The sequence below is a fragment of the Dryobates pubescens genome, chromosome 8 (genome assembly GCF_014839835.1).
Source record: "Dryobates pubescens isolate bDryPub1 chromosome 8, bDryPub1.pri, whole genome shotgun sequence".
NCBI lineage: Eukaryota > Metazoa > Chordata > Aves > Piciformes > Picidae > Dryobates > Dryobates pubescens.
In genome coordinates, this window is record NC_071619.1 from 12623018 (window position 1) to 12650463 (window position 27446).

Consider the following 27446-nt stretch of genomic DNA (forward strand, 5'->3'; position numbering starts at 1 on the left):
CGAGGCTGCTGGGGTAAGAAGCTGGTGAGCACAAACGCCCTCCCACGGCACCTCCTGTCTTCTCCTTGGAGGGGATGTCTGGTCTTTTGTTTTTCAAAACCAAACCCCAAAAAACAACAACAACAAAAAAAAAGAAAACCCCAAATGATGATTTTTCTCCTTGTTTCCCCTAACATCAATGGAGGCACCTGCTCTAGTGATAACACATTGAAAGAACAGTATCATACACACTGTCTACAGCGCGAAAATGTACAAGCACGAGGTACACGAACCCGAGGGGGGGAGGGGGGGGGGGCGGGGGGGGGGGAGCAGGGACAACAGCACACAAGATTTACATTGAGGAGGGAGGCAGGGGGCTGCCGCCCCCCAGCCCCTGGAGGGATTAGAAAGGAAGTCTGCAAAGTCTCTCCTTGGTTTGAAGCTCTCCGAACTGGATATAAAACGCGACTCCCAAGAGAAGAAGCCTGTACAAAAGTCAGGACAGGGTGAGAGGGGCTCAGGGCCGGGGGGGTGGGGGACTGGCAATGGGGCTGGGGGAGGCTCGTCCCATTTTTTTTCTTTTTTCTTTCTTTCTTTTTTTTTAAACTTACAATTTTAATAATATTATTTTTTTTTTTTCTTAAAAAAAGACAAAAGTAGGAGGTACCAGGAGCCGGGGGTCGCAGAGGGGCCCCAGGTGGACTCACGCAGGGCAGGGGGAAACGCAAGGGCTGCAGGCAGGAAGCCGAGGGCACTGGCTGCTCCAGCACAGCCGAAGACCCTCCACGGCCTCCCCGAGACCTCCCCCAAGCACTTCCTATACACAGAGTCCCCCCCCTTGCCCTGCTGCGCTCTTGCCCCTGGGAGTGAGGAGAACGGGAGGGTGCAGGAGAGCAGGGAAATGCGATGGGGCCTTATCCTCGACACCACCTCAGTGCAGCAGGATCCGACCACAGATGGAGGAGGCTCCATGGCAGAGGCAGTGGCACAGGGAAGGCTATCCGTCACCGCCCCACCCACTCAGCCCCAGGATGGGCTGAGGATGTGCAACCCTGCTACAGGTGGCTTCTGCAGCAAACCCCAGCTGTAGGACCCAAGGAGGAGGAGGAGGGTCTCTAGGCTGTGCCAGACCACAACACAGGGCATCTGCATGCCACCAGCTTCCCAGTCGCACTAGCCACTGCCAACACCTCCCTCCTAATTTTCCCCGCTCTGCAGGCAGGGGCTGGGCACATCAGGGTGGGGATGAGAAGCTGTACAAGAAAGAAGCAGGGAGGAAGAGGGAGGATGGGGAATAATGAAGCTACAGCCCCGGAAACCCACCCCTGTCCTGGGGTCCGGCAGGGAGGCAGGCATGGGGGGAGCGAGGAGGCGTCGGGGGGAGAGGGCTGGAGGCTGCCAGCCTGGCGCTCACCCCAGGCCATGCACCCCATGGTGGGCCACACGGAGCCGATCGCCCCCGGTACCTCGCCGCTTCCCAGTCACTCTCTGTTGCAAATGTACAGGTAGATCGGTTGGGACTGAGTCCACGGGACGGCTGGGGGGCCGTTACTGCGACGCCTGCGACGTGGGGTTCTCTGACTTGCTCTCCTGGCTGGAGGGCGGTTTGCTGTTCCAGGGGCTGTTGGCCCCCAGCGCTGGCGAGTTGTTGAAGCTGTCCTCGTCGTCGATGCCGTTGGCGGCGTCAAACTGCGTGTTCTCCAGCCGGGTGATGAGCCGCTCGTCCTCGTCCCCAAACTCCCCCCCCATCAGCGTGGGCTCGCCTACCACCATCACATCCTGAAAGGGGAGACGGTCCCGAAACATAATCGAGGTGGGGGGAGCCCGGGCCGCCAGACCCACCCCCAACACCACAGACCCTTTCCCTGGCTGTGGGGCCACCTCCACATCTCCATCATGGGCCCAAAGGCTCGAGCACCACCTGAGACAGCATATCCTCACCCCCTTGCAGGGGAGCAAAGTGGCTCAGAGAAGGCAGCTGGGTCACCCTTTCTTTCTCCCCTATCATCCAGAAAGAGCTGGGGGAGCTCAGTTCCTGGGGTCCCTCTAGCCACTCCCAGGGGCCAGGGCAGGGAGCCCTCCCCTCCAACCCTGGGGAGGAAGAGAGAATGGAAACGGGATGCTTACAGGTACCTGACTGGACAGGGCAAAGGTGCTGGCCGGGCTCTTCTTCTTGCTGTTGCTGTTGTTTGTGTTTCCCCCACCGGAGCTCATCGTGCTGCCCCCTGACATCTTCCTTTTCCGACGCTTGCTGGGCTGCTGCCGCGCTGGCTCCGCTGGCAGAGGAGGGAGACATGGTCAGTCCCAAGGAGAAGAAGCTGGTTTCAGCCTCTTCTCTGCAAAGACCACCATCCACTCTGGGGCTGCATCATCAGCCTCCTCCTCTCCACAACTTCACTGTCCCCTCAGTGCAGGGGAGGAAAGAGTGCACCCCCAGCAAAGGGTGCAGGGAAGATTTCTGTCCCTGTTTTGGCTTCCAAAAGCAGCTGGCAGCCCCTGGGCAGGGAGTGCTGGCTGCCTGCAGCCCCACTCTGCCCCCGCAGGAAAGCAGGCCATCAGAGAACAAAGCCAGCTGCCTGACTCGCTGCCACCAGCCTCACAAGACAAGGCCAGGGACAGGCTCTGGGTTTGGGAGAAGCCTGCACTGAGGACAGGGTATGAGCGGGCAGCCCTGGAGACCCGCAGGGAGTACAGCAGTCGGCGAGAGACTCACCGGGTGGAGCAACCATCCGTTGCCACTTCTGGAAGAGGCAGGTCTTGAGGCAGTCCCGGGGACTGAGGCTGTAGGTCTTGTGCCGTGACATGAGCTCCTGCATTGGTTCTAGGATTACACAGAGCTGCAGGGAGGAGACAGACATGGAGTTAGATTGTGATGCTCCAAGCTCCTCTGTTGGGCAGCCATCTGTGTTGCACCAAACCAAGCCACCACCGGGAGGCTGTAGGCTCCAGAATACCCACGTGGCTCCCTACAGCCTGTCTGCAAGATTTTTCTTGCAGAGACTGCCCTAGCTGTCTCAGAATCACAGAAACATTCAGGCTGGAAGAGACCCTCAAGATCAGCAAGTCCAATAGATAACCCTATTCTACAAGGTTCACCCCTAAACCATATCCCCAAGCACCACATCTGAATGACCCTTAAACACATCCAGGGCTGGTGACACAACCACCTCCCTGGGCAGCACATTCCAATGCCTGACCACTTTGCTGTGAAAATTTTTTCCTAATGTCCAGTCTAAACCTACCCAGTTGTAGCTTGAGGCCATTCCCTCTTGTTCTATCTCTAATTACCTGTGAGAAGAGACCAGCACCAGCCTCTCTACAACGTCCTTTCAGGTAGTTGTAGGGAACAATGAGGTCTCCCCTCAGCCTCCTCTTTTCCAAAGTAAACAGCCCCAGCTCCTTCAGTTGCTCTTTGTAAGATTTATTCTCCAGGCCCTTCCCCAGCTTTGTTGCCCTCCTCTGCACTCACTCCAGCATTTCCACATCTCTCCTGTACTGAGGTATCCAAAACTGAACACAATATTTGAGGTATGGCCTCACCAGAGCTGAGTACAAGGGGGTCTCCCCACACCCTACAGCAGCAAGATACCAGGAAGCTAAAGGCACAAGATGTGGCCACCCAAGGTCCCCCACTGCAATCAGAGCTGTCCTCCCCCTCTCTCCCTGCATGCTTACTCGGAGGTAGTTGAGTGTGGAGTTTGAGAGCCCACAGCGGGTGATGTTCTTGGATAACTGGTCCAGCATCTGTGGGTCCTGTGCCTAGGAACAAGAGGTACAGACAGCTCAGCCACATATGGGATGAAGACGGGCCTCCTGTGTCCTAACTTATGATGAGGCAGCAGGGCCGAGGTCCCCCCATAACCTGCACAGCAGGGAGAGGGGCTCAGCAGCCCTGCGCCGCTTGCTCCCAGGGGGAGCTCCCATAGCGGTACTCACGTGCATGGCAAGGATGCTGCGGGGGATGAGCTCTCGATGCTGGCGGATGCTGAAGTGCCACGTCTTTATCCTCATCATGTCGTCAAACATGAACTCCAGGTACAGCCGCCCCTCCACACACACCTGGGCAGGGAGCAAGGGTCAGCAGGGAGCAGCAACTAGGGTCAGGCACTTGCTGCTCCCACTTCTCCCCGCCCAGATCCCCTGGGAACCCACTGGTGAACACCAGGACACCCTCCTGGTGGCTTGCCTCTGCTCACCGTGAGACTTGGCACAAGCCAAACCTACAACTGACATGGGATCTCCACACAAAGAGGGATGCTGCAGGGCTGGCTGAGACACGTGGCATTACAGAGTGACACTCAACAAGACACAAAAATCAGCGTCCCTCTCTCCGGGGGGCTGCAGCTGCCACAAGGGCACACGGGCCTGAGGGGCAGGAGAAGGTGGAGGTGGCATCAGTACCTGGGTGAACATGGGCTTGCCGTGCTGGGTGACCATGGTGCACTGGTCACAGTCCAGTGAGACGAAGTTGTTGTGGAAGGACTCCTTGGGGTGCTTGAGCACATAGTAGAGCTCTGTAGCACCCCCTTCAAAGATGCTGCGGAAGTAACGGGGAATCAGAGTCCGGCCGATAGCTGCGGCGGGAGAAGAAGGAAGACAATGTCTGTAAACCTGGCTCACCCAACATGCCTTGTGCTGCACAGGGAGGGGGCCACAGTCACTGCCAGCTGGAGTCAGCTGAGCAGCTCCAACACCCTGCCCACAGCCCACCCCTGCAGCACAACTGCCACATCTCCTGCTGGAGAGGCAATGAATGCCCTGGGGAAGAAGGCTCAAGCTGCTACTCACTGTATCTCTTTGGTCCATCCTCCAAGCAGAAAGTGATTGTTAACATGGCGTCATCCTCAAAGAACTCTGTGGTGAAGGCATCCCACCACAGATTGTCACATTCCTGGGAACAGCAGACAGATCCAGATTACAGGCAGGGGAGACAGCCAGTCAGCCACTGGCAGCCAGGCACAGCAGCCACACACTCAGCCCATGGAGATCTACTCTCCCAGCTGAGTGCGTGGAGACAGGAATGATGAGCCCTGTCCCACACACAAGGTACTTTGGGACCCATACAGCAAGGCAGGATGCTGCTGCCAAAGGAATTCCTCCTAGAGCCAAGGCAGCTCATGAAAGCAGGCAGTGCAGAAGACCCCAACCCCAAAACACACACCCTGGAGCATCCTCCCACTCCTGGCCTCCCCACCCTCCTCCAGCTCCCCACCTCTGTCCAGTTCTGCAGTCGCTTGTTGAGCTCAAATATCCTGTAGTCAGTCTGGTTCCCATACGGCGTGTGCCTCCTGCCCAGGGAGCAGAGCAAGCAGTCAGCCATGGACTGGGGAGGAGTCCCAAGCCTGTGGCAAGGGGACACACAGCCCCCTCCAAGACTAGGCAGAGTCTAAGCAGTCCCTCCTAAATGCCAGACAGCAATGTGCTGCTGAGGCACCCCCACCATGGGCATGAGGTCCCCTCTCAGCAGTGCCCCTGCCGGCCCCCTGTGCTTACCCGATTCCAGGCTCCAGGTATGTTGGAGGGTACATGGGAGTAGGTCTGGAGAGGGAAAGAAATGCCGGGAGGTCAGCACTGCTGGGGCACTCTCTCTCTACTCACCACAGCTCCCCCTTCTCTGCCTCCAGCAGCAGGCAGTTGAGCTCGATGGAGGCAAGACCCCACCTACAGTGTGGGCTGCACCCTGGCTGCCAATGGCTGATAAAGCCATGAGGTGACCTGCACCACTTAAACTGGGCTCTGTTTCACACCAGAGGCTGCTTCACTGCACCTAGGACCTGACCCATGCCTCTTTGGACATATGCCCAGCTTCTCTGCAGCTGAGGCAGGATGGAGGCCTGGCAGGATGGAGGTTGGAGAAGAGGCAGTTGCAGCAGGAGCGGGGAGCGCTCCCTGTCCTGGATTACCCCAGGGGCCTGGCTGGGCCCCACGAAGCTTGGGGACCTAAGGGCTCCCTTTGTCTCATATATCATCCTTTCTCCACCCAGTCCTACATATGCCTGCTCCAATTCCCACTCCCCCCTTGTACTAACTCTACATGCTGCTGGGAAACATAAGAGAAAGACGCTGGAGTGTAGGATGCAGAGAACCCCCAGCCTTGCCAACCCCTCCCTGGGCCCCAGCTTACCCCACATCTCGATCCAGCATGGTGCCCGGGTGGAAAGGGGGGAAGGCGTTGCCGTTCGGGGGCTCCTTTGGCGAGTACAGCTTGAATGACTTAGAGGAACAGCCTGGGGAGAGAGAGGAGAGGAGAGGAGGTCAGCCAGGGGTACCCTGCAAGAAGAGGCACGCTGCTGCACAGAGGAGAAAGATGCAGGACCAGCCAAACCCCCATCAGTACAGCCCCATCCTTCCTCTGCTCCCCCTTGATGCCAGCTCAGCTCCTTCACCTCACACACAGCTCCAGGCCTCCACTGTGCAGGATGGGACCCACCGGCTTGAGGCTGAGATCTCAGGATCTGCAGCCAGAGGGGCTGGGATTCATCTCAGGGATTTCCCACTGGTGCTCAGAGTTTGTAATTTCTCAGATGGCTGAGCTCCGGGGACAGTGTCTGAGTGGGACAGTTCAGCTGGCGAGCTGGGGAGCGATGTGGGGGCTGGGCAGGCCCTATCCTCCCTCTCACCCTCCCTCCTGCACCACTCCTAATCCCACCGACCTGACCCGGGAATCACAGGGGATCTTTTTGCTGACCTTTCTATCGTCATGGTGACGGGTGAATAATCACCCGGAGGGACGGACCGCGGGTCCCCAGGCAGCCACCATCTGCTGCTTAGGCAGGCCAGCGGCCACCCGGCTCCAGGCGAACAGACAGATCCCACTCACCAGCCCCCAGCCCTGATCAAACCACCCCAACGCCTCACCGCCCAAGGGAGAGAACCAGGCGTCCACCGAGGCCCACAGGGCACGACTGGGTGTGCAACTCGTGTGCCACATGTGCAAGCCAGCACCCATCCCTGAAAGCAACCTGGGGACCCCGCTCGGGCTCATCGCTCGGACACAGGGCTGCCTGCCAGATCCAGCCAGGCCCAAGCCCATCTGAGCTCCCTAAGGGGCAGCCGGGGGCTCCCACACTTCCCAGCCCCCTCCCACCACCAGGGCAGGCTCCTGGGAGCGGTGGCTGCCAGCATCCCTCCCCGAGCCCCATGGGAGCCCTGCCCCGCCCCGCGGCCGGCAGGAGCTGGCAGGCTGCGCCCAGGCGCTGCCGAGGCATGCGGCTCTCCCCAGCAGGTAGCCGGGCAGACAGGCTGACCTGGATGGGGTGCAGCGGCAGGCAGGCTGCCAGCCAGCTCTGGCTCCACCGGCTCAGCCGGCCCCGCCGTGCATGGGCACGTCTCCCTGCGGGCCAGGAGCTGGCTGCACCAGGTTGCTGGCTGCATCCGGGGCCAAGGTGGGATCCCCATCAGCTGCCTGCCTGCGTCCAGCCCGAGGCTTCGCGCTTCCTGATGCCCGCAAGCTGCCCAGGATTGCTGCCCAGTGCTCCAGCGGTGGAGAGAATCATCTGGGAGGTGACGGGCACACTACTGCCCATCTGGACACCCCCATATAGCCAGGCTGCTGGGAAGGGTGCAGGGACAGGATTGGAGCAGCCACTTGGCTGTAATGGCTGCGGGAGGGGAGCAAATAAGCATCAGCGTGGAGGAAAGTGGTGCCACCAGTACTGGGCCCAAAGGTGCCCAGCTCACAGTGACATGTTAGCCAACGCAGGAGCCCAAATGACCAGGGCATCACCATCAGTGCCAGGCCACTTGGGAGCCCACAGTCGCAGGGATCACACACGCAGCTGAGCAAGCACAGGCTGGTCAAAAACAGAGGAAGTCTCCCCCCCTGGCGTTAAATCCAGCTTGCAACAGGGGAAATCTGTCTCACTCTTTGTTTCTTGTCTTCTTGGGGCCCCAGTGCCTTTCACCGTTTCCCCGTGGCAACCAAACCCAGCTTCTCCCCAGCACCCACCAGGATGCAACAGTCCCGTGGGGCTGGAGCCAGCCTGGCTGCTCCCTGCTCCTCAATCCTGCCTGCCTGCAGCGAGGATAAGTGGGGCATGGCACAATTTCTCATACAGCTGCTAACAATGTCAGCCCCTCGCTCTTACCTAACGCTTTCATAGATAAAAATTCTTTTAACAGGGAGCTTGGTGCTGGTGTGAGGGAATTTTTGCTTTCTGCTTTAATCACTGTCAACTTGTGCCTAATGGAAACCATAATTCAACCGGAATTGCTCTGGAAGCACAGCATTTCCATTTCCTCCACGCCGCTGTTAAATGACATGACGTTGAAGTGAAGGCCGAGGCATAGGAAACTTCCCCAAAACACGTGTCTTCAGTTGGAAACAAACTGATTCATTAGGCAGAGGCAGCGGTGGCTGGAGAGGGGGAGCTGAACTGCTGGTTTCCAGTCACCATGTCCTCAGGGAGGACTTAAAAAAACCCCCAAAATCAGACCCATCAGGTCTCATCCTCCCGTGCTTTGTTTTTATTCACTGATGAGAGACAGGCAGAAAAAGCCCCCCAGGGTTTCTTGCTATTGTGGATCCCCATCTTGTTTCTCGTGATGCAAGAAGGTCTCCTGGAGTGGTGAGACCAGGGAGCCACATCACTGTATCTTGTGCTGTTCCCTAGGCCCCTGCTCCCCCGAGGTGGAACAGCACATGAGCCAGTTCACTGCTCCAACCCAAGCATCCACTCCCATCCCAGGCCTTCCCAAGCAGGTTCATATGGACATAACCCGTTTTGGGGGATTCCCTGAGTCTATGTAAGGATCTAGAGGAGTGGAGAGGAACCTGTTATGTGACCTCAGCAATACCTGCATTCTGACCAAGTATTATTTTTAATGCAGTGTAAAATATATTACTGGATTCAGTGGTTTTGAGTAATGCTAACTAAAGCCTTAGGATTTGAGACAAGCTGTCCAGATTCTACATTCACTGCAGACACACCACACACATTACACAAAACAACAATTACTTTACAGCAGTGTCATCAACTTTTACCCACACAAGGGTCGTACTGTCCATTCAGGAGATTCCTCTATCATTGCCTCTTCCCTTCATGCTGCCCCAGCTCCCTCAAGCCTTGTCCTGCCAGATGCAGTGACCCAGAACTGCAGGCCCTTTCTGAGCCAAGTGCAGCACTTGGCCCCAGCCATGCCTCTGCTCTGCCTCCTGCTTTGAGCATAGAGGATCTGGGCCAGCCTGGTGCAAACAGGGATGTCACTTGTCAGCTGAGCAGGAGATGCCCCAGTGGGCTCCAAGGTGACAAAAGAGGCTTCCCATGGCCATCCCTGGGTACTTTTCCAGCAGTGCAAACGCACGTATGGTTGGCAAGAGGAAAGAAATCAAGCTGACGCTGCAGCTGGTGAGCTACTGGCCCAGGCAGGCCCAAGCAACCTGCACGGTGCCTGTGGCCAGGCGGGCGGCCCCATGGCTCCTTCTTGCCATGGAAGCATGGGAAAAGGGACTCCCACAGAGGGATGCCCTGGCTCAACATCCTCTACTGAGGCCAGGGGCCTGGCCAGGGGCTGGAGAGAAATGGCCAGTGCTGCATGGAGCTGCCATGGGATCTTGGGCAAGGAAGCAGCTGCAAACATGCAGGTACCCCAGGGAAGGGAAGGTGGGTGCTGCCCAACCTTCTACCTCCCTTCTCTTCCTCCTTCCGTATGAGCTGTCAGTCTCATAAGGCAAGCTGTTCTGGTGTACTGCCCAGTGGCTTTGCTGGAGTAGGCATGGTTGAAACTGAAACCAAGCCCTCAGGGCTGGGGAACACCAAGTTTCCCAAGAGCATGGTGGGCACCTTGTGCAGCCAGCAAAGCCAGGAGATGGCATGGCACCATGAGCTGAGACTGGCGCTGGTCAGGGGATATATGCAGGGTCTTCCCTGGCGTCTGGCAGGGACAAAAGCCCCTGCTTGCATTCCCCTCACTCAGTCTTGCAAAGAGCTGCTGAGGACAAAGGCTGAGCAGCACCAGCATCTTGATCCTACACCTGTGGCCACCAGCACAAACCAGCACTCCTTGACCCATAGAGAAGCTGCACCCGGACAGGCAGCCAGTGTGCTTTCTCTGCAAGCAGCAAGGACACAGGGACTTCAGAGGCCAAACAAAAAGATAAAAATAAATGAGGAAACGGGGCTTGAAAGAGACCACAGGGTTACAGCTCAGCCAGGGAGCATCCTGCTCCTCCCAGCAGCCTGGCAGCAGCAAAGAAGAAGGAGAAGAGGGCTAGCCTTTGCTCAGGGCTGTCATGCTTCCCGGCATGCACCTTGCCTGCTGCTTCCTGGCTGCCTAACGAGGCTTTAAAGTGTAAATAGCGATATTGTTTTGCACGGCTGCCTCCGTGGGGTGTGGGAACCTAACAACAGCAGGAGACCCATCTTCCCAGCCCACCCATCTGGCAGGGCTGCCAGGAGGGTGCTAGCCAGGAGGGTGCTATCTGGAGCTGGGCGCAGGGCAGCGTCTCAAATAATTCACGTGGCTTTGCCCGGTGACAGTGCCTGATGTCGGGGAAACTGGCAGGGCTGGGAGGCAAACACAGAGAAGTATTCAGAGGGACTGGGTCAGACAGTAGCACATGGAGCAGAGTCCAGGGTCTTCTCCCACAAACCTGCCTTCACTTCTTTCTCCTCTTCTGTAGAGCAGAGGGGATGGAGCGTGGCCAGCTGCAAACCCCAACGGTATTAAACTGATAGGACCCAGGCAGCGCACACCGAATCACAGCACAGGACATACACAAAAACAACCTCAACTTCCAGCAACCCCATCTGCATTGAAAATGCAGAACTGACCCAGCTGAAGCTCCCAGGAAGCTGAGCTGTCCAGAGAAAAGGGGATACTGCTCCTGGAGGAGACGATGGGATGATGCCATGGATCTAGTGCCACACAGAGTGAGAACCTGTGTAACACACTGTGCAGCCCTGTCCCACACAGAGGCAAAACTTGCAGCACTGCCTGCCCTGCTTCATGCAGGGATTACCCTCTCTCCTTTCTCAAGCCACACATCCAAACCAGCCACAGAGCTTATCTTGACCACCAACCACCTCCCTGCTCACACCACGCGGCTGTGGCACAGTGTCTCCTGTGTGCAAGACAACAGGGAGGAACATGTGCCACAGCATCCTGCAACATTAGTGCAAAACCCTCCTGCTGCAGCACACAAAGTACCCTGGACCAGTAGGTGCCCCTCTCTGTCACCTGGCTTCCAAATTCAGAGGGACAGACAGAGAAGTAAAAATTAGCTGCATGTAGTTATTACAAAGTGAAAAACTTGATGCAGGCTGCAAAACGTTGGCATCCAAAAACCACTGGGCAAGGGTGGCCCAGGCCAGGACGTGGATTTGGAGGTTGAAGCTCTGGGTGGTTGTGCGGCCTCCACTCTGCTGGAGCCCAGGGTCTCCTGAGAAGGCATCCTGTGGAGCTAGACACCCAGTGGGGATTTGGAGGACCTCACTGTCCTGCAGTAACTCTAGGGATGGCAGGAGTCTCCCCTCTCCCATCCAGGCCCTCCAGTGATTCAGACGTGGGGATTTCTCCAGGAGGGAAAACGGGAGAAGAGCACACCCTGCCAGTTGCAAAACAGCCTGAAAATTGAATCACATCCAAGGCTGCAAGCCCCAGATGCAATCCCACAGATAACCCAGTTTCAGCTCCACTACTATCAACTTACCACGAGGCAGTCATTTCCTGCGACTCTCGGGGAAATATCCCACTGTCCCTAATTACTCCTTTCGGCTCGCCGGCTCAAAGACGATCCATAATCAACCACTGCCGGCTTCAGCCTCAGGAATCAACCTTTCACGTTTTGGGCCGCTTTCCTACTCGCCCAAACTTACAGCCCAGGGCCCTGCCACCCTGCAGGGGCTCCTGTGGTGACCGGGTTCCTGTGGGGACCGGGCTCCCGGCCCTCCCGCAGCACACACGCTGAAGCGCCAGCAGCAGTCTCGCCAGCTGCATGACGTGAGAGCCGTGGGACTGGAAAATGAGCCCCTGTCAGCGTCCCGTGAGAAACCCTTCCCCATCAACTAGGATTTTTTTACATAAAAACAGTATTTCAGGCTCTGAAGCAGCAAGGAAAACTTCACAGCCACGGCCAACCACGGCAACAGTCCGGCCAGCACCTCTGCTCCTGCCGCTGCTCCTTGCCTACCGCGCATGTGGTAGAGCAAAACCACACAGCCCCGCGCCGTGTTGTGGGGATGCTGGTCGGGGCAGCCCTCCACAGGGACAGGATCCACCTGTGAGGACTGAAGCCAGGAGCCACAGGGCAGAGAAGTGCTGGCAAAGGGCTGAGGTCTGTTCCTCTGGCTGCAAAGGGGGATCCCTGAGCTGATCCCCTGGACCTGCTGGACCCCAAAGTGCTGCTGCCTCAGAGCACAGGAGGCTGTCAGCCCCCACGTGGCACATGGAGATCCTCGATCCCGGGATGCAACACTCCACCTTGTTCCCTGCAGCTGCCAATGGCGCCGAGTGCTGCACGCTGGGACGGGTAGTCTCCGGAGACATCGGCCCCGCTGACAGCGGCCTCACTCCATGTTGCCTCCTAGGTGGAGCCCCGCATCCCTGGCAGCCAGCCAGCCGCCCGCTCCGGGGGGAAAAAAAGCTGGATAATTCCCGCTGCGAGGATGTGGTGGGAGCTGGCGCCTTCCAGCTGGCTGTGCTGCAGCAGCGTGTGCTCAGTGGCAAACCTCTACTCTGGGGTGCAATGCTCACCCCAAGATCCAGATCACTCACGGATGCCCATGGAGAGTAGGGACAGTGTGAGCACGGTGGGAACTTGCTCACTCCAGCTTGCAAAATACCTCAATCGGTTCTTTGAGCTGAGAGGGCAAGCTTCTGCCCCTGCTGCTCAGGCTGAACTTCTCTCTCTTTAGGACTTGGTTTAAGAGGCGATGAGAGAGCAACTGAGTGAAGGACAGGGCAGGCTGCTGGCAGCGCTCGGGACAGAGCAAGCGCTTGCGGTTGCTGGACTCACACTGCGCTGCTGCACTGGCAGCATGTGCTGCTGCCGACGTCAGAGCTTTGGACAACCAGCACAGGATGAGGCCAAAACCCCACAGAGCAAAGGGACAGAATATGGCTGAGCACACCTGCTTGGTGCTCCCAAGGCATGAGCAATCCAGCCTGAGCTCCCAGCCCCAGCAGCCCGGCGCTGTAGAAACCATCTCCCAACACCGCAGCACAGCCCCGGGGAAACCCTCCCAGCTGGGCATTCCTGGCCATAACACCAACTCCACATGAAACAACAGCAACCGGTGGGGCAGCAAACCTCATCATGGCAAGCACTGCAACCCGCAAACAACACCCTGAGCCTGCGATGGGAGGTTTCCAAGGGAAGTGTTGAGGCCACCCTGCCAGTGCAGTGTGCAGGACTTGGGGGTCTTGTTTTTCACACAGACCTCAAACTCAGACCAGTGCAGAGCTCCAAGCATGCAGAAGGTTGGCATGCTGATAAAGGCCAGTCAGGAACAACCTGATGTCCTGCCAGCCACAGGGCAGGGAGGGAAGGGCCCCTGGGGCTGGGCTGGTCCACCTTGTCCTCTTTTGTTGCATCTCAAGGGGCTGGGGAGGCTGCCAGTTCTCACTGTTCTGTGAGAATGAGGTTCCAGGTCCCCAGCCTGGGGCACTTTGCTCACAAACGAACTTCTGTGGCACTGTGCTGGCCTTTTCCTATTTTACCTGCTATGGCCAAAGGGAAAAGTCCCCAGTGAATGACAGAAAAAAGCCTGTATCACCAAACCCTCCACCACCAGCCTGTCCTGCCTTGGATCAAAACTTTTCTTTGCTTTTTTGAAGCAGCACAACCCATGCACCATTGTGCTTGGCACTTATCTTTCCCAGTCCCTAAGGTGTGCTCAGACCATAGACCTAGGATTTCTACAAAATCAGGAGACCAGAGACCACATTCAGTCCTGCAGTGATAAACCAAATTTTCCCACAAGAAGAATGCTCAAACTCCTAAGGCTTTAAAAAAGCAGTAAGGACATCCAAATTTGTCCATACTTACAACAGAGGTGGTAAAAGCCAATACCTGACCAGCACTGGAGGAGCTACTCACTGCAAATCTGCCAAGACAAGGTTCTATCAAAAGCACAGGGAGCACAAACTAGGAGGATCCTAAGAAAGTATCTCTGCTCCCATGCCTGCCTGACCCACTGGGCACCCATGAGCCAGCTCAGACCTTCCTGGTGAGAAGGCAGCAGCTGAGGGGTGGCAGCGTGGGGTGGGTGCACTGCTCCAAGCCCTGGAAGGTTATTCCCCAAAGAACCCCACAGTCTCTGAGCCCTCAGCTTGCACCTCACCCAGGGACCAGCCACCACCTCTCATTTGGGCTCTTGCTTGTGGCACCAGCCTTAGCAGAAACTGGTGGCTGTGCCCCAGGCTCTTGCTGTGGTGTCTGGCCCCCTGCCAGCCAGGGTTGCAGCAAGGGGACCAGGAGCTGCCCAAGTGGGGTGCTTATCTTATCACCCACCCCAGGGCAGCAAGGCTGGCAGGACCCATGGAAGTCAGAGCCTGGCCTTCCACCCAAGCTCAGGGCAGCTCACCACAGTGTGCTTTCCAGGGGAACACTCCCCTGGATAAGACATCCCTCGCGTAAGCTGGAGCTGCAGAGCTGAGTCTCCCCTGGCCTCACCGATGCTGCAACCACCCCCAGCCCCTGCTCCAGCTGCCCCAGGGCCAAGCCAGTGCTTTGTCTGCTGGGGACGATGAGTCTCCTGTGTTCATGGCCCCCTGCAGCAGGGCAGCTCCTGCAAAAATGTGCACGATTCCCCCGGGATTTGCACCCCCTAGACCTTGTATTCCCTTCCAGGCACCCGTGGGAGGCTGGCAGGACCCTCCGTGCCGCGGGTGAGGCTTAAGTTGCAGCAGGCAGTGAGGAGGGGGGTGTGCAGCCCCTCGAGCCGGTCACCAGCCCGGCAGCCCCTGTGACAGCACGGGCAGGGGGACCGAGAGGGCGCGGGGCAGCTGTCAGGGGGCTCGGGCGGGGGAAGAAGCCGGGGGGGGAAGAACAAAGGGAGCTGCGGGCTGGGATGAAGCAGGGCACGGCGGGGCATGGGGGCTGCCGGCAGCACCCCGCGGGGCTGGGGGTGACTCTCCAAAAGCCAAGACGTGGGGGCTGGAGAGGGGAGCCGGGGAATTGAGCAGGGAGGGGGGCAACGGGCAGAGGAGCCGGTGGGGAGGGAACCAGCTGGGGGGCCAGGGATGCACGGGTGAGCTGGGGGGAAGGAGAGGGACGGGGGATGTAGAGGGGAGCTGGGGACAACGATGGAGCTGAGCGGGGGGAGAAGGGGCGGGCGGAAGCGGAGAGAGCAGGCGGGGGGCTACCTTGGGGATCCCGGGCTGCACGGGGAGCCGGGCGGGGAGCGGCGGCGCCGTGCGGCCGCGCAGAACTTCGCAGGCGCGGGGGCGGCGCGGACGGGACCCCGGCCCTCCTCTCCGCCACCGGGAGGGGATCGGTGGGAGGGTGGGGGACGACGGGACGCACGACAGGCCGGGACCGGGAAACTTCCGCGGGGGGTGTGGGTGTGTGAGGGGGGGGCGGGGTGACTCACGGCGGCGGCGGCGGGCGGGGGTCCGGCGGCAGCACGGGCGGCGGGCGGGTGGCGGGCGGGCGCGGGGCCGCCGCGGGGGCGGGGCGGGCGGGGCGCGGGGCGGGGCGGGGGCGCTTCCTTTGTCTGCGCCGCGGCCGGGACCACAATGGCTGCGGCGGCGGCGGAGACCGCTAACCCCAACACCGACACCCCCCGCCCCCTCTCGACACCCCTTCTGCACACCGACACCCCTCCCCCACCCTCCTCGCCCCGGCCCCTCGCTCCTGCCGGGGGGGGGTGGGGGGCAGGGGGCTGCCTACAGGCCGGGCGCGACGGCCAAAAAGGGGAGCCCCGAGAGCTGCCCGCTCCCCACCAGCGCTCCCCGGGATGCAGAAAGCAGATCCCGCTGAGGACCCCTGCAGCAGCCCGGGGTGGGTTTGCTGCCCCTGCGAAAGTTTCAATAAAAGCAGACTTTTTTCCTAGTTTGGCTTGGGTTTTTCTTTGAAGTTTTCCAGCGTTTTGCTTTCTGAAACTTGGTTCCCTTTCCCTCAGTTGCTGGTAAGAAAACGAACGACAACCCTTTCGTTTGGGGGAGGGAGAACTAAAAATGAAATGTGCTGCCTCGCAACTGCCACCAGACCCGAAAGGTCTCCTTTCCCTGATAAAACTACATCTTCCAATTAGCAGTGTTAACAAAAATATACATTTTGGTAAAAAAAAAAAAAAAAAAATCAAAAAATGTCGAGTTGTTTGTTTTTTTTTTCCCCACTACAAAAATAATTAAAAAGCATTTCCCCCCCATTCTCTCCTTGCCCCATACCTACCCCTTGCAAACTCCTGCTCCCTCCCCTGGCAGATTGGACTGGTACATACCTCTGCTCCCAGCACAGCCGGAGCACCTATGGGCAGCAGGGACATGAGCCAGGACCCCCTGAGCCCCAGCAGTCCCTGGGTGGGGGTGGGAGAGCTGGGCCGGGCTCAGAGAGCTGTGACAGGCACACGCTGGGGCATCTCGCCCTGCACTCGCAGGCTGCCCTGCATGCTCACAGGCCGGCATGCTCTTGCATGCTCTCCCCAAACGCCTCCCGGCACACCCCCGGCTGGGTATGCACCCACGCCTGGGGCATGCACACCTTCCCACACCCCCTCGCTCACGTGACCAGGCCCACACCTCATCCCCTCCCCAAAACAGCATCTGTGGGGCAATATGGGTACAAGCCACACTTGTTCTCCCCGACAGTGCACACACGATGGGCCCAAAACATCAGCAACGAGGTTTTGAAGGTGTCGTCCCCTCCATGCCCGTGCACCCCCAAATCCCTGCACCTGAGAGCTGGGGGCAGCCCTCTGCTACCCGACCACGTGTGCTGCCAGCTGGGACCAGAGCCAAAGGAAGACAGATAGAAGACAGCAGCATGCCCCCCACTCCTGTTCCCTGTGCCCCTGGGCCAAGAAAGACTCCATCCCCACGCTGGTCCCCCTCATGCTATCATGCCTAATTCCCCCTTCCCCTTGAAGACTAGCCTGCAGGAAACACCACTTTCTAGAGGCACATGGGTAACCAGAGCAAAACTCTTTGTAAACCCCAGGGGAAGAGAAAAACTCACTGGCACCAGTCCCACAGGAACTGGGCAAAGGGGATGCTGCAAGTCCCCCGATATGCTGCCCCATCACTGCCCTTCCCTCTGCTAGCCCACATCTGTGTGGCACCAGGTGAAATGAGGCTGCGGCAGGCTGTCATCCACCATTGTCAGGCAAATAAACCACACTGGCCATAATGCCAGTGACAGCCACTGGCTGGCTGTGCCATCCTAGTCAAGACAGGCTATTAAATACAGCCCGCCAGAGCCCTGCTCCTGGGCTCAAGGATGCACAAGGCACTGCCAGCCACCAGTGCTAAATACTGCACCGTTACTGCAGAACACTGCTAAAAGAGTCATTCTGTCCCTCGATCAGCAACTCCCAGTGCCACGGCCTGGGGAACCAGAGAGGACCCCCCACCAGGCCCTGCACTCCATAGCCCAGTGCATCCACAGCAAACATGCCTCGAGCAATTTATCCTGGGGCTCAGAAGCCCTCCGGGACTGCTCACGTGTCCCTGCTCAGCTCTGACGACAGCGCTGGACTAGTCCACGTGGCTGCAGCAGCCCCAGCTGTTTATGGTTATAGCCGAGTTAATAATTAAATAGATGCTGGATGGAGAGCAGAAGGGCTGGGATGCAGCTGGGAAGTGTCTGTGGCGGCGACAGTGGTGGGGAGAGTCCCTTCCTCACGGTGTGCTTGTGACTGCAGCGTGGGAGAAGTGGGGAGCCATTCCAGCTCCCCAGATTTTTGTGATGGGGCACTGCATTCCCCACATCCCAGCCTCCAGTCTCCCCTAGCAAGGGCCCCATGCCTTGCTTGGGCTCCCCAAAGCCCAGCCCTGCTCCGACACCCAGTGCAGGTCTCAGCCAGGGAACTGGTTGCAGCTTGAGATGAGGAGTGAGCACAGGGATGCATCCAAACGGCAGATAGGAAGAGCCTGGCGTGTACCAGGGCAGTCGGGGGATGCCTGGGTCTCTCTGATCCCTGTGGCTGGGGCTCAGTACGTCCACAGAGTGCACGTGAGTGATCCCAGGCGAGCAGGGAAGCAGAGGCAGGGCATAACTTGCACTGACACCAGGCTGGGGCCCCAGGAGGCGCAGGCGTAGAGGAGGGACACAGACACATGCTTACATGAAAAATAGTAATAAAAACCTGCTAGCTCTGCAAGCAGCACAGCCTGCACACTGGGACAGCCTGACCTGCCATTTCCCCACCTCCTGGACTTGTCCTAACAGCGGCAAGATCAGGGTACCGGTGTGTGCACACAGACACAGTCTGCAGTAGTGCCACACAGCATGCACCCCTGAGACCCACTTTCAGGAAGGCAACAGTTATCCCCCACCAGAGCCCACCTTTCAAACATTAATATGCTTCTCTCCCAGCTAAAGTTATGCATGTCTGGATCAAGTGGGGCAGGAGGGGCTCCCTTTTTTGGCTGGAGAAGGCATGGCACCATCTCTCTACAGGAGATGCTTGGGGGAGGCTCGAAACTCAACAGTGAGTCATGCCGGCCAGGCGGCAGATCCTGGGGGCTCCTACGGTTAACCCTTCACAACCAGAACTGCTTCCAGACAGCCAAAGGCAGGATTAAAGCCCAGAGATGGAGAAGAAGCTGGCTGCCAGGTCAGGGTTAGAGAGTCACATCTTGAACATCCCACAGGAGACAGAGAAGACGACCTGAGTATGCAAGTGCTGCGTGAGCAGCAACCAAGCGCATGCATCTGTGCCCATCCACTCCATAACAAGAGGAACTGGAGAAAGGTTGCAGCAGGGTGCAGAACCCCCAAGTTCTAGGTGTATGGCCTCTCGTTGTGCCTTGCTCTGGCTTGATGGGTCAGCTGCAGCACTGCCCAGCCAGCCACAGATTTTGAGGGGAAGACACAGACTGCAGGCATGCTTTGACAGCTGCTGTTGGCTAGGGGTTTCCCTGTGGCACCAGCACCAGAGAAATGCCCTGCAGTGTTCTGTGCTGTCCTTGAGACATGGCAACTCGTGTCCTGCATGAGCTCAGTCCGTGTGGCCACCAGCAGCAGCAAGCCCCAGCCCCTTTGGCAGCAGCCAGAGGCCAGCCTGCCAGAGCTGCAGGGTTTTAAGACTCCTCCAGAGGCTCCAGGTGGATTCTCTCATATTACAAGAATGGTTCGTTTTACAGCCCCTTTCCTGGCCTGGGATCCCACAGCAGGGAGGGGGTGACGTGCACCACGGCTGTGCAGCCCCAGCATCCTGCATCTGCCTGCTGTCCCCTGAGGAGGCCTGCCCTAAAGGACAGGCACTGCTGCTTAAAAGGCAAACCAAGGCACAGCCCTCAACATCCAGCCCCACAGATTCAGGGACTCTCACCCCAGCTGGAAAAGCACCTCAGTTCCTGCCCTGCTGCTCCTCTCCCTCCTCTCCCTCTGCCTGCCCAGCCAGAGCAGGACCCCCAGCATCCCCAGAGATCTGCACGGCTAGAAGCTGCCACCCACTGCTCCCCAGGAACAAGCATGGGGCTGCACATCCCTCCTGGTACCCACATGTCACCATGCCCTCTCATGCTGGTAGCCCTCCAGGAGAAGATGGGAGACATCTCTTGGGGCCATGGCTACATGTGGTTAACTCAAAGCAGGTAGAGCAGCAGAGCCCACCCCCCCACCACCCACAACGTGGTGCTGCCGAGCGCTCCAGAGCAGCTCTCCGAATATAGCAGCATCAAATAGCTCCATCAATAATGCATCGCTTCTGCTTCCTCTCGCTGCTGTGTTTTCGTTGCTAACATGCATGTCCTTCCTGTTAGTAGCTGCCTCCTCCCCACCAGCTAGGCCAAACAGGGACACAGCCACCGTGGGATGGGGATGGCAGCTCCAGGTTCAACTCCCATTGGGAGTGGACAGCCGGCCCCATTCACTGGGGCAGCCTGGGATTCAGAGAGTACCTTGCTACAAGCCTGAGCCTCCTGCCACACATGTGCTGACAGCAGGCAGTATGCCATGGCTGCCCAGAGGATTTGGCACCAGTTGTTGAGCTGGGAGAACCATGATGGCATTTCCCCAACCTTGGTGGAGAAATGCCCCTCCACAAGAATTTCTGGCAGCCTGGTACCCCCAAAGCGCAGTCAGCACTCCCATTGCTGCCCCACACTGGGTTCCCTCAGCAGCTCTCCACCGTTGCACCAGTGTTACCATCCCTGGCAGGAAGAGAGCTCTCACCACCTTGCTCCTGCCTGCCCCTGCCCGCAGCTGCCCCAGGCTCACCCCAGGCCGGTTGGTGCAGGCAGGTCGGAGTGCCTGGGCCTGCCCCGTGCCCAGCAAAGCTGCGTGGCATGCTGCCATCTGCTCTCACAGGCAGAGAGGCAGGAGCTGAAGCGGGCAAGAGCTTGCACCAACCGCCCTGGAGGGGAGGGAGGGTGGGCAGCTGCCTGCAGCAGGCAGGAGAACCTCTGTCCTTGCAGGGAGTCCCGGGGGCTGGGTGTGACCCTGAGAGAAAGCATGTGGCAGAGCAGGGGTTGGCTAAACTCGCTGCTGTGGAGCTGGGGGGAGGGGTGGGAGCTGCCCCCACCGTGGGGGACTGCCAGCCCGACAACCCTCACCCAGCACTGTCCCTCCAGCATGGCCAGCGTCCCAGACTGGCTCAGGCGGCAGCTCCACCTGGGCTGTGCTGCAGAAACTTGGCTGCGCTCCCAGCACCAGCCCCTCGGTGTGTAGGAGGGGGGCCAGGGCTGCCGCTCCTTCTGAAAGCGGCCCCCCCACATCCACCACCCTCGCTGCTCCTGCCTGCCACCCCCACACCAGGAGGCCATCCTGGGGAGCAGGCACTGTCACCCTGGTGCAGAGGGACATCAGGAGCTGCCGGTGGGTGCCACAGAGCTGGTGGCAGAGCAAGACGCTGCCAAGGGAGACAGAAGCTGCGCCCCACAGGGCCCCCTGAGAAACCATCCAAGGAGTAGTGCAGGCAGGGCGTTATCTGCTGCCCCAGAGGCAGGGCGGAGTCAGGCCCAGGCAGGGGCTGATGCCTGCAGGAGGGAAGATTACATCCCACTCCAACGTTCACCCCAACCACTGACCTGCCCAGGAGCAACAGGGGCAAGTGGTGACAGAAGGTTGGTCTGACTGCTCTTGGTGGGGGTTCTCAGCCCCCCTGGTCCCATGGGCATCACTGTGCCAGAGGGACACTCCACACTGGTGCACAACCCACACTCCTGTACCTCTGTGACCACGCTGTGGCAAACCTCCCCAAATCCTGCCAGTATCAGCCCTGCTTGCAGCCACCCCATCACTGCCCAGCTGAACCCCCAGGGCAGGCTCTAGGGGTCCCAGGCAGATCGCTGCCATCAACCCTGTTCTAGGTGGGGCCCAGCAGACCCCTGGCAGCCTTGCTGGCTCCCCACCACCCTCCCTGGCACTGGCAGGAAACCACAGTCCCAGCCTGCAGGCAAGGCTGATAACGGTCACCCAGCCCCATCCTGCCTGCACCCACCACCGCCCTGGGAAGGGGGCACCCAGCCCAGCCTCCTCCACATCCGCTGCTCCCCGGGCACAAGGTGAAGAAAGGGTGCACCCACATCACATCCACGGGAGCTGTGTTAGCCTGCATGGAGCTGGAGGCTCTTGCAGGCTGTGCCAGGGGTGGCCATCACGCAGGGACACAAGCACTACTGGTGTGCTCTCGGCACATCGTGCACCTCATGCGTGCAAGGCACACACGCACCTCGTGTGTACAAGCAGCACTGGGGTGGCTGGGGAATCCCACAGCAGAGGAGAGGAGAGGGCTGCATGAGCTGAGCATGAAGGGGGCAGGAGGCGACACCTCTGCTGCTGCAGCTCCTGCCCTGCCTGGAGGCATGCAGCCACCTGGTTGGTGCATTGTTAGCCACAAACACTCCCTGCCCCGGGGGTCCCATCCTGCTAGCCTGCACCCACCCACTTCCCAAGGGAACACCTTTCAGAGCAGCTTTGAGTTGAAGAGACCACAAACTGGAGCAAACTCAGAGCCTGGCACGGACATCCAGCCTGCTGGTATGGCACTAATACCATCCCCATGTCTCCAGGTGAAGCTGACCCAGCAGCAGGGTGAGCTTGCACTGGCCTGAGGAGTGCTGCGATGTGCCCAGTCAGTGCCCAAAACCCCAAGGAACTGCCTTGCCTTGCACCAGGTAGCCACACTACCATCCTGGCTTCGCTGGAGTGTGCCAGGCACAGGCAGGTGACGTGGTGCACGTGGCATCTACCGAGCAGGCATTCGCTGCACAGAGGGTGATGAGGTGAACAGCATGTTCTGTCCGAGCATCGCCAGCAACATGAAGACAGCCTGGGTGAGAGCACAGGGGTGTGCAGGGTGAGGCCTCATGACCCTGCCACTCCCTCCCTCCAGCATGCCCAGGTGCATCCCAAGGTGCCAGGCAGCCCCCGGGGATATTTTGAACTCATGCACATCAGGGCTGCTCAACCGCCCCCGGCCACCATCCCTCTCCCAGCGCATCTGTTGCAGGAGGCACGTGGCACAGCTCGGCCTTGTGACGGTGGGGGATGCAGGGTGCCAGCCAGAACGGAGGGAAACGGCAACGGGCTTCCCCCCGATGGGCATGTCCATCCCGCGACTTGAAGAGCATGGGTCAGGACCTCCTCCTTCCTGCCAGGGAGGTGCAGCCCGCCTCCCTGCTGCGGCTCTCACGGAAGGTGCTGACCTGGGAATGTCACTTCCCTGCCATAAAGCCAAAGCCAGCCCTGCAGGGAGAGAGCACAGCTCCACTCCCCTCCTCCCGCTCTCTGCACTGACACCGTCACTAAGGGTGGGGGGAAATGATTATAGCAAAAATAATTTCAAAAGGAAGCATGGAACGTGGAGAAGAGCAGCATTCCCGGGCCTCAGGACCCCACTGGGGTCTGGATGCCAAGACCTGCTTGGTGTGAAGGGCTGAGACGAGTGGCCAGGCTGCCAGCCCTGCTCTAGTGGCCTGAGGGACAGTAGCGCTGGCACCAACACTGGGTGGCTGCCACCCTGGCCTCCACTGGCTCCACTCTGAGCCTGGCACACTCTCCCTGCTTATGTCTCTAGTTCTAGGGTGGGGGCTGAAGCACCCTTAGCCCTCCACTGACCCCAGAAGCTCCCTACCATCCTGCCCACGAGGACCTCAGCAGGTTCCCAGATGAGCAGTACCTTCCATGCCTCAAACCTCTTGCAGAGAGGGGCGAGCAGCAGGGAAACATCACTGGGGAAGGGGGGCTCAAGAGGATCTGCAGCAGGGCAGGATGCACCCCTGGGGAGAGAAGGCTGCATGCTCCTCTCCCAGGAGGAGGACATAATTTCGAAGTGGGGTGGCTGAGAACCCCCCCCCCCCGCCAGCAGCTCCCAGGCAGGAAACTCCTCCAAGTTAACGCAGCCCCGAAGAGCAGCCTGGGCAGAGCGGCTCATTAAATGTTTCTGGCTGGCGGGAGGCCAGCGGCAGAGCTTGTTTTTTCTATATTCCGATAAACAGTCCAGGGAGGGGAAGGGGGAGGGGGGCGCAGGCTCAGGATGTGCCACCCAGCCCCAGCGGGGGAGCAGGGGGAGAGGCAGGGGGCACACGTAAGTGTACAAGCACGTTGTGTGCACGCATGTTGCACGCACCCGGGTGCCCTCCCTGCCACGGGGGAGCGGGCAGCTGGGGGCGACGACGACGCAGGAAGCCATTCTTAGGGATGCTCCCAGCTGTGAAGTGACCCCGTGGCCCCCCATCAACACACTCAGGGAGGACCCCCTCCTGGGTGCCCACCAACATGGCGATGACATTCCTGGTGGCATGGGGCCAGCTCCTGGGGGACGGGACAGGGCCTTGCCGTTAGGCGCCGCTTTGCCTTTGCTCCCGCGAAGGCAGGACCCCCACCGAGGCCGAGCGGTGTCGGGGAGGGCTGTTGAGCCCCTGGGTATGGGGTGCCTGCTGGGGCGGCTGCTGTGGCTGCTCGGCCTGGCTCGCAGGGAGGTTCACGTGACTTTCTGCTTGAGGAAGCAACGCTCTGGCAGCTTCCAGTGGGAGATGGAGGAGGAGGATGGGGGAAGGGGCTGCCTGCCTTCATGGAAACACAGCAGAGAGGCGCAGGCTACGCAGGGGCGGGGGGCTGCCACGCAGGGGCACCCCCTTTCCCCACCCTGGAGATCCAGCTGAAAACCATCAGTTGAAGGCAGCCCTGGGGGAATGCGTGGGGACCATGCTCTGTCACAGTGTCCTGCTGCCTACCACAGCTCCCCAGCACAGAGGTCCTGGTCTTGGTGTCTCTGGGGCACCAGAAAACTGTCACAGGAGCTGGGCTGAGGAGTGTCCCCACTGGGCCCCTACAGGGACGTCAAGTGCCAGCTGCCCAGAGAAACAGCACAACCCCATCCCCAGAGACTCTGAGCAGGGCTCTCTGCTTCCAACACCACAGGGATGTGGTGCTGGAGAGGGCTGCAGTAGCCCTCCAGAACCCCTACCCTGCCTTGCACCTCCATAGCAATGCCCTGCACACAGCAGCAGGCAATGCAGCTGAGCCAGCTGCCCCCAAAACAGCTCCAGACTCCAGGTACCCAGGTGAGCATCCCTGCTGGGTGCTGAGATCTCACCAACTCATCACATCCTTACCAGGGCAACCCAGCAGCCCTGACAGCCCAGAGAAGCCAGAATTGAGAAGGAGCTTGCCAACATGGTCACGCTCCTCAGCACCCCTAAGCAGAATGGCCAAGCCCCTTTAGGGACCCTGTGCCCCACATCCATGTGGGGAGCAAAGGCACCCCACAGAGCTACTGACTTAGCTTCAGCAGTCTGCTCCAGGGTCACCCCTTGCAGTGACACCCGAACGGCTGCCCAACACCCCTGCAGCACCCAGCCCACAGGGTCACAGTCCCAGGGCTGGCACTGGTACCCATGACGTGGGGCCCCAGCCCCCACGATAATGGGTCTCAGTCCCATGAACAGAATTCAGCATCCATACCATTGGGATCCCAGCACCCATGCTGTGGTGTCCCAGCCCCACAGTGAGAACTCAGCACTCACACCCTGGGATCTCCAACCCTAGTGCTGGACAGAAGCAACCATACCATGTGAACCCCATTCCCACGGATGGACCCAGTGACCATGCTGTAGTGCTGAGACTCCAGTCTCTGCATTATGTTGGACCCCTGCTCCATAGCTGGAACCTGGCTCCGAGGACCCTAGCCTCATGGGCAAACCACAGCACCCACACCGAGGAGTCCCCCACTGCATAGCCAGCTCCCAGCAGCCATGCCCCAGGGACTCCGACCTATAACAAGACCTAAGTACCAACGTCATGGAGACCCTAGTCCCAAAGTTGCCTCCCAGCAGCCATGCTATGGGGATCCTGGCACCATGACTAGATCCAGCACCCATGTCATGGGGTTCCAGCCTCAGAGTCTGCCCCCAGCACCAATGCCGTGCCCCAGCACCAATGCCGTGAAGACCCCAGTCCCACTGTCTGCTTCCAACAGCCATACCATGGGGACTCTGGCACCATAGCTAGACCCAGCACCCGTGCCATGGGGTCTCAGCCCTGTAGCCAGCCCTTGGCACCAATGCCGTGGAGACCCAACCCCACAGCCAGACACCAGCACCAATACAGTGGGAATCTCAGCCCCACAGCCAGAGCCCAGTCCCCGTGCCTTGAAGACCCAACCCCATAGCCAGACCTCAACACTGATACCAGTGGGGTCCCCGCCCCACATCGAACGCCCAGCTCCCGAGCCAGTACCAATGCCATAGGGACCCCGAGCACACGAGCAGCCCCCAGCCCCACACCGCGGTCTCCCCGCCTCGCCCGCCGCCGCGGCACTCACCAGGGCATGCACAGCCCACTGACATCTTCACATGCCTGGCCCAGCCGGGGGTCGCTGCGCGCTGCCCGGGCCGCGGGGTCTCGCATGGGCGGCGCGCCGCGGGGTCCGGCGCGGCGGGCAGCGGACAGCCCCGCGCGGCCGCGAGCACAGGCGGGCGGGCGCGCGGCGGACAGGCGGCGGTGGCGCCGCGGAGGCGGGCGGGGCGGGGGCCGCGGCGGCGGAGCGGGAGCGGGGGCGGCTGCGCCGGCGGCGGCGGCGGACGGGCGGGTGCGCCTCTGCGCTTGCGCGGGACGCCCCGTTCCCCCCCTCCTCCCCTCCCGCGGGCGCGTGCGTGCTGCGTGCGTGCGCGCCGCCCGCGCGCCCCCGGCCCCGCGCCGCTCCCGCGCACGCGGCAGCCGTCCCTCCTCTAGCGCGTCAGCCGGAGGGCGGGGGGGTGCCGCCATGTCAGGAGCCGGCGGCCGCCCCCCGGGTCGGGGCATTGCGCCCGGTCCGGCTGAGTGAGGGAAGCAGGGCGAGGCAAGGGCCCTTTCACCCCGAGGAATCGGGCGGGCTTGCAACGGCCATAGGAGGGGACCCCGCGAGGAGCGCTGCCACACGGGGCTGCGGGCTCTGAGGGCCACGGGCTGTGTGACCCCTGGGGCTTGTCCTCCCCCGGGAGCTGGGGAATCTCGCCGTCCCGAGGCAGCTCCGCTCCTCTCCCCAAGGCCCTGCCTCTGCGGCCCGGCCCGGCCCGGCTCGGCCCCCCCTTCCCCTGAGGCAGAGAAAGAACCAGGGAGAAGGTGCAGAGATGGGTGTACGGGTGCCCGCGTCCAGGGCAGCAGATAAACCACCCGTCCAAGCCCAGAGCCTGACGGTGTGCGGCTGAGATTTGCATCTCTGGGCACGAGGGAGGCTGAGAGAAGAAGAAGGGGAACACCACCGTTGTTTAGCATGGTGCTGCACAGGGCTGAGAGACTGCCAGTCTTCCAGCCTGGGGCACTGTGGGGGCTGCCAAGCCTGGGGGAGGATGGAGGAGCACGTGCGAGTGAAGGGGCCAAGCGGCCACAGAGCTGGGGCGGCAGGAAGGAGGGTTTGCAGCAGCGTGTTGCACAGGCAGGGAGGTCATGGCTGGCATTTGCTGATTCTTGTGCAGGGATGTCAGGGGTTGCCATGCAGGAGGCAGGGGAGCTGCTCGGATCTGTGCTGCACACTTGCTGCAGGGACAGAGATCGGTGCAGCCCCATCTGCAAAGGCCATCCAATAAAGATGCAGCCCCAGCCCCATGTTATGAGAGGCGAAGTGAGCAGAGCAAACTCCAGAGGAACCTGACGCCTGTGCTTGCTGAAGGGCCAACACCAGCCCATCTGCTCCTGCCCACGTGGGACTTGCATTCTTCACTGAGTGTTCTTTAAACATCCCATGGGTTTAAGCTCTCTTTTGCAGGTTCCAGTTAGCCCCAAGCAACCTGTCAGGACTGGGTGCTGCACAGGCCTAGCCTGGATAGCACCAGGCATCATCAGGATGAGGTGTTTGCAGAATTTGCCTGAGCAGAGATGCTATCACTACACATGGAGGGAAGGAGACTGCCCGCTATAATTCAACATGCACATTTTC

At 59.9% G+C, this 27446-nt stretch overlaps 1 protein-coding gene across 2 annotated transcripts; it reads right to left on the reverse strand.

The window, feature by feature from the left end:
• Positions 1–518: 518 nt before the first annotated feature.
• LDB1 (LIM domain binding 1) lies at positions 519–25993 on the reverse strand. 2 transcript variants are annotated; one of them, XM_054163667.1, is made up of 11 exons: positions 25854–25993; positions 6104–6206; positions 5473–5517; positions 5192–5267; positions 4768–4870; positions 4381–4553; positions 3916–4038; positions 3655–3738; positions 2693–2816; positions 2113–2255; positions 519–1758 (listed from the first exon to the last, which is right to left on the reverse strand). In XM_054163667.1, the coding sequence occupies exons 1-11, from the start codon at positions 25876–25878 to the stop codon at positions 1528–1530; spliced, it is 1230 nt and encodes a 409-aa protein (XP_054019642.1). In that variant the 5' UTR covers positions 25879–25993; the 3' UTR covers positions 519–1527. The 2 variants fall into 2 exon arrangements, with proteins under 2 accessions (XP_054019642.1, XP_009906414.1); XM_009908112.2 differs by having other exon boundaries at positions 2107–2255.
• Between the last annotated feature and the right edge of the window lie 1453 nt (positions 25994–27446).

Coding starts and splice junctions, on each gene's coding strand:
- LDB1 (XM_009908112.2), bottom strand. CDS start 25,878: ATGTCAGTGGGCTGTGCATGCCCTG. Junction 6,207..25,853: donor AGTGGGCTGTGCATGCCCTG/GTGAGTGCCGCG, acceptor CTCTCTCCCCAG/GCTGTTCCTCTAAGTCATTC. Junction 5,268..5,472: donor TACCTGGAGCCTGGAATCGG/GTAAGCACAGGG, acceptor CTCCCTGGGCAG/GAGGCACACGCCGTATGGGA.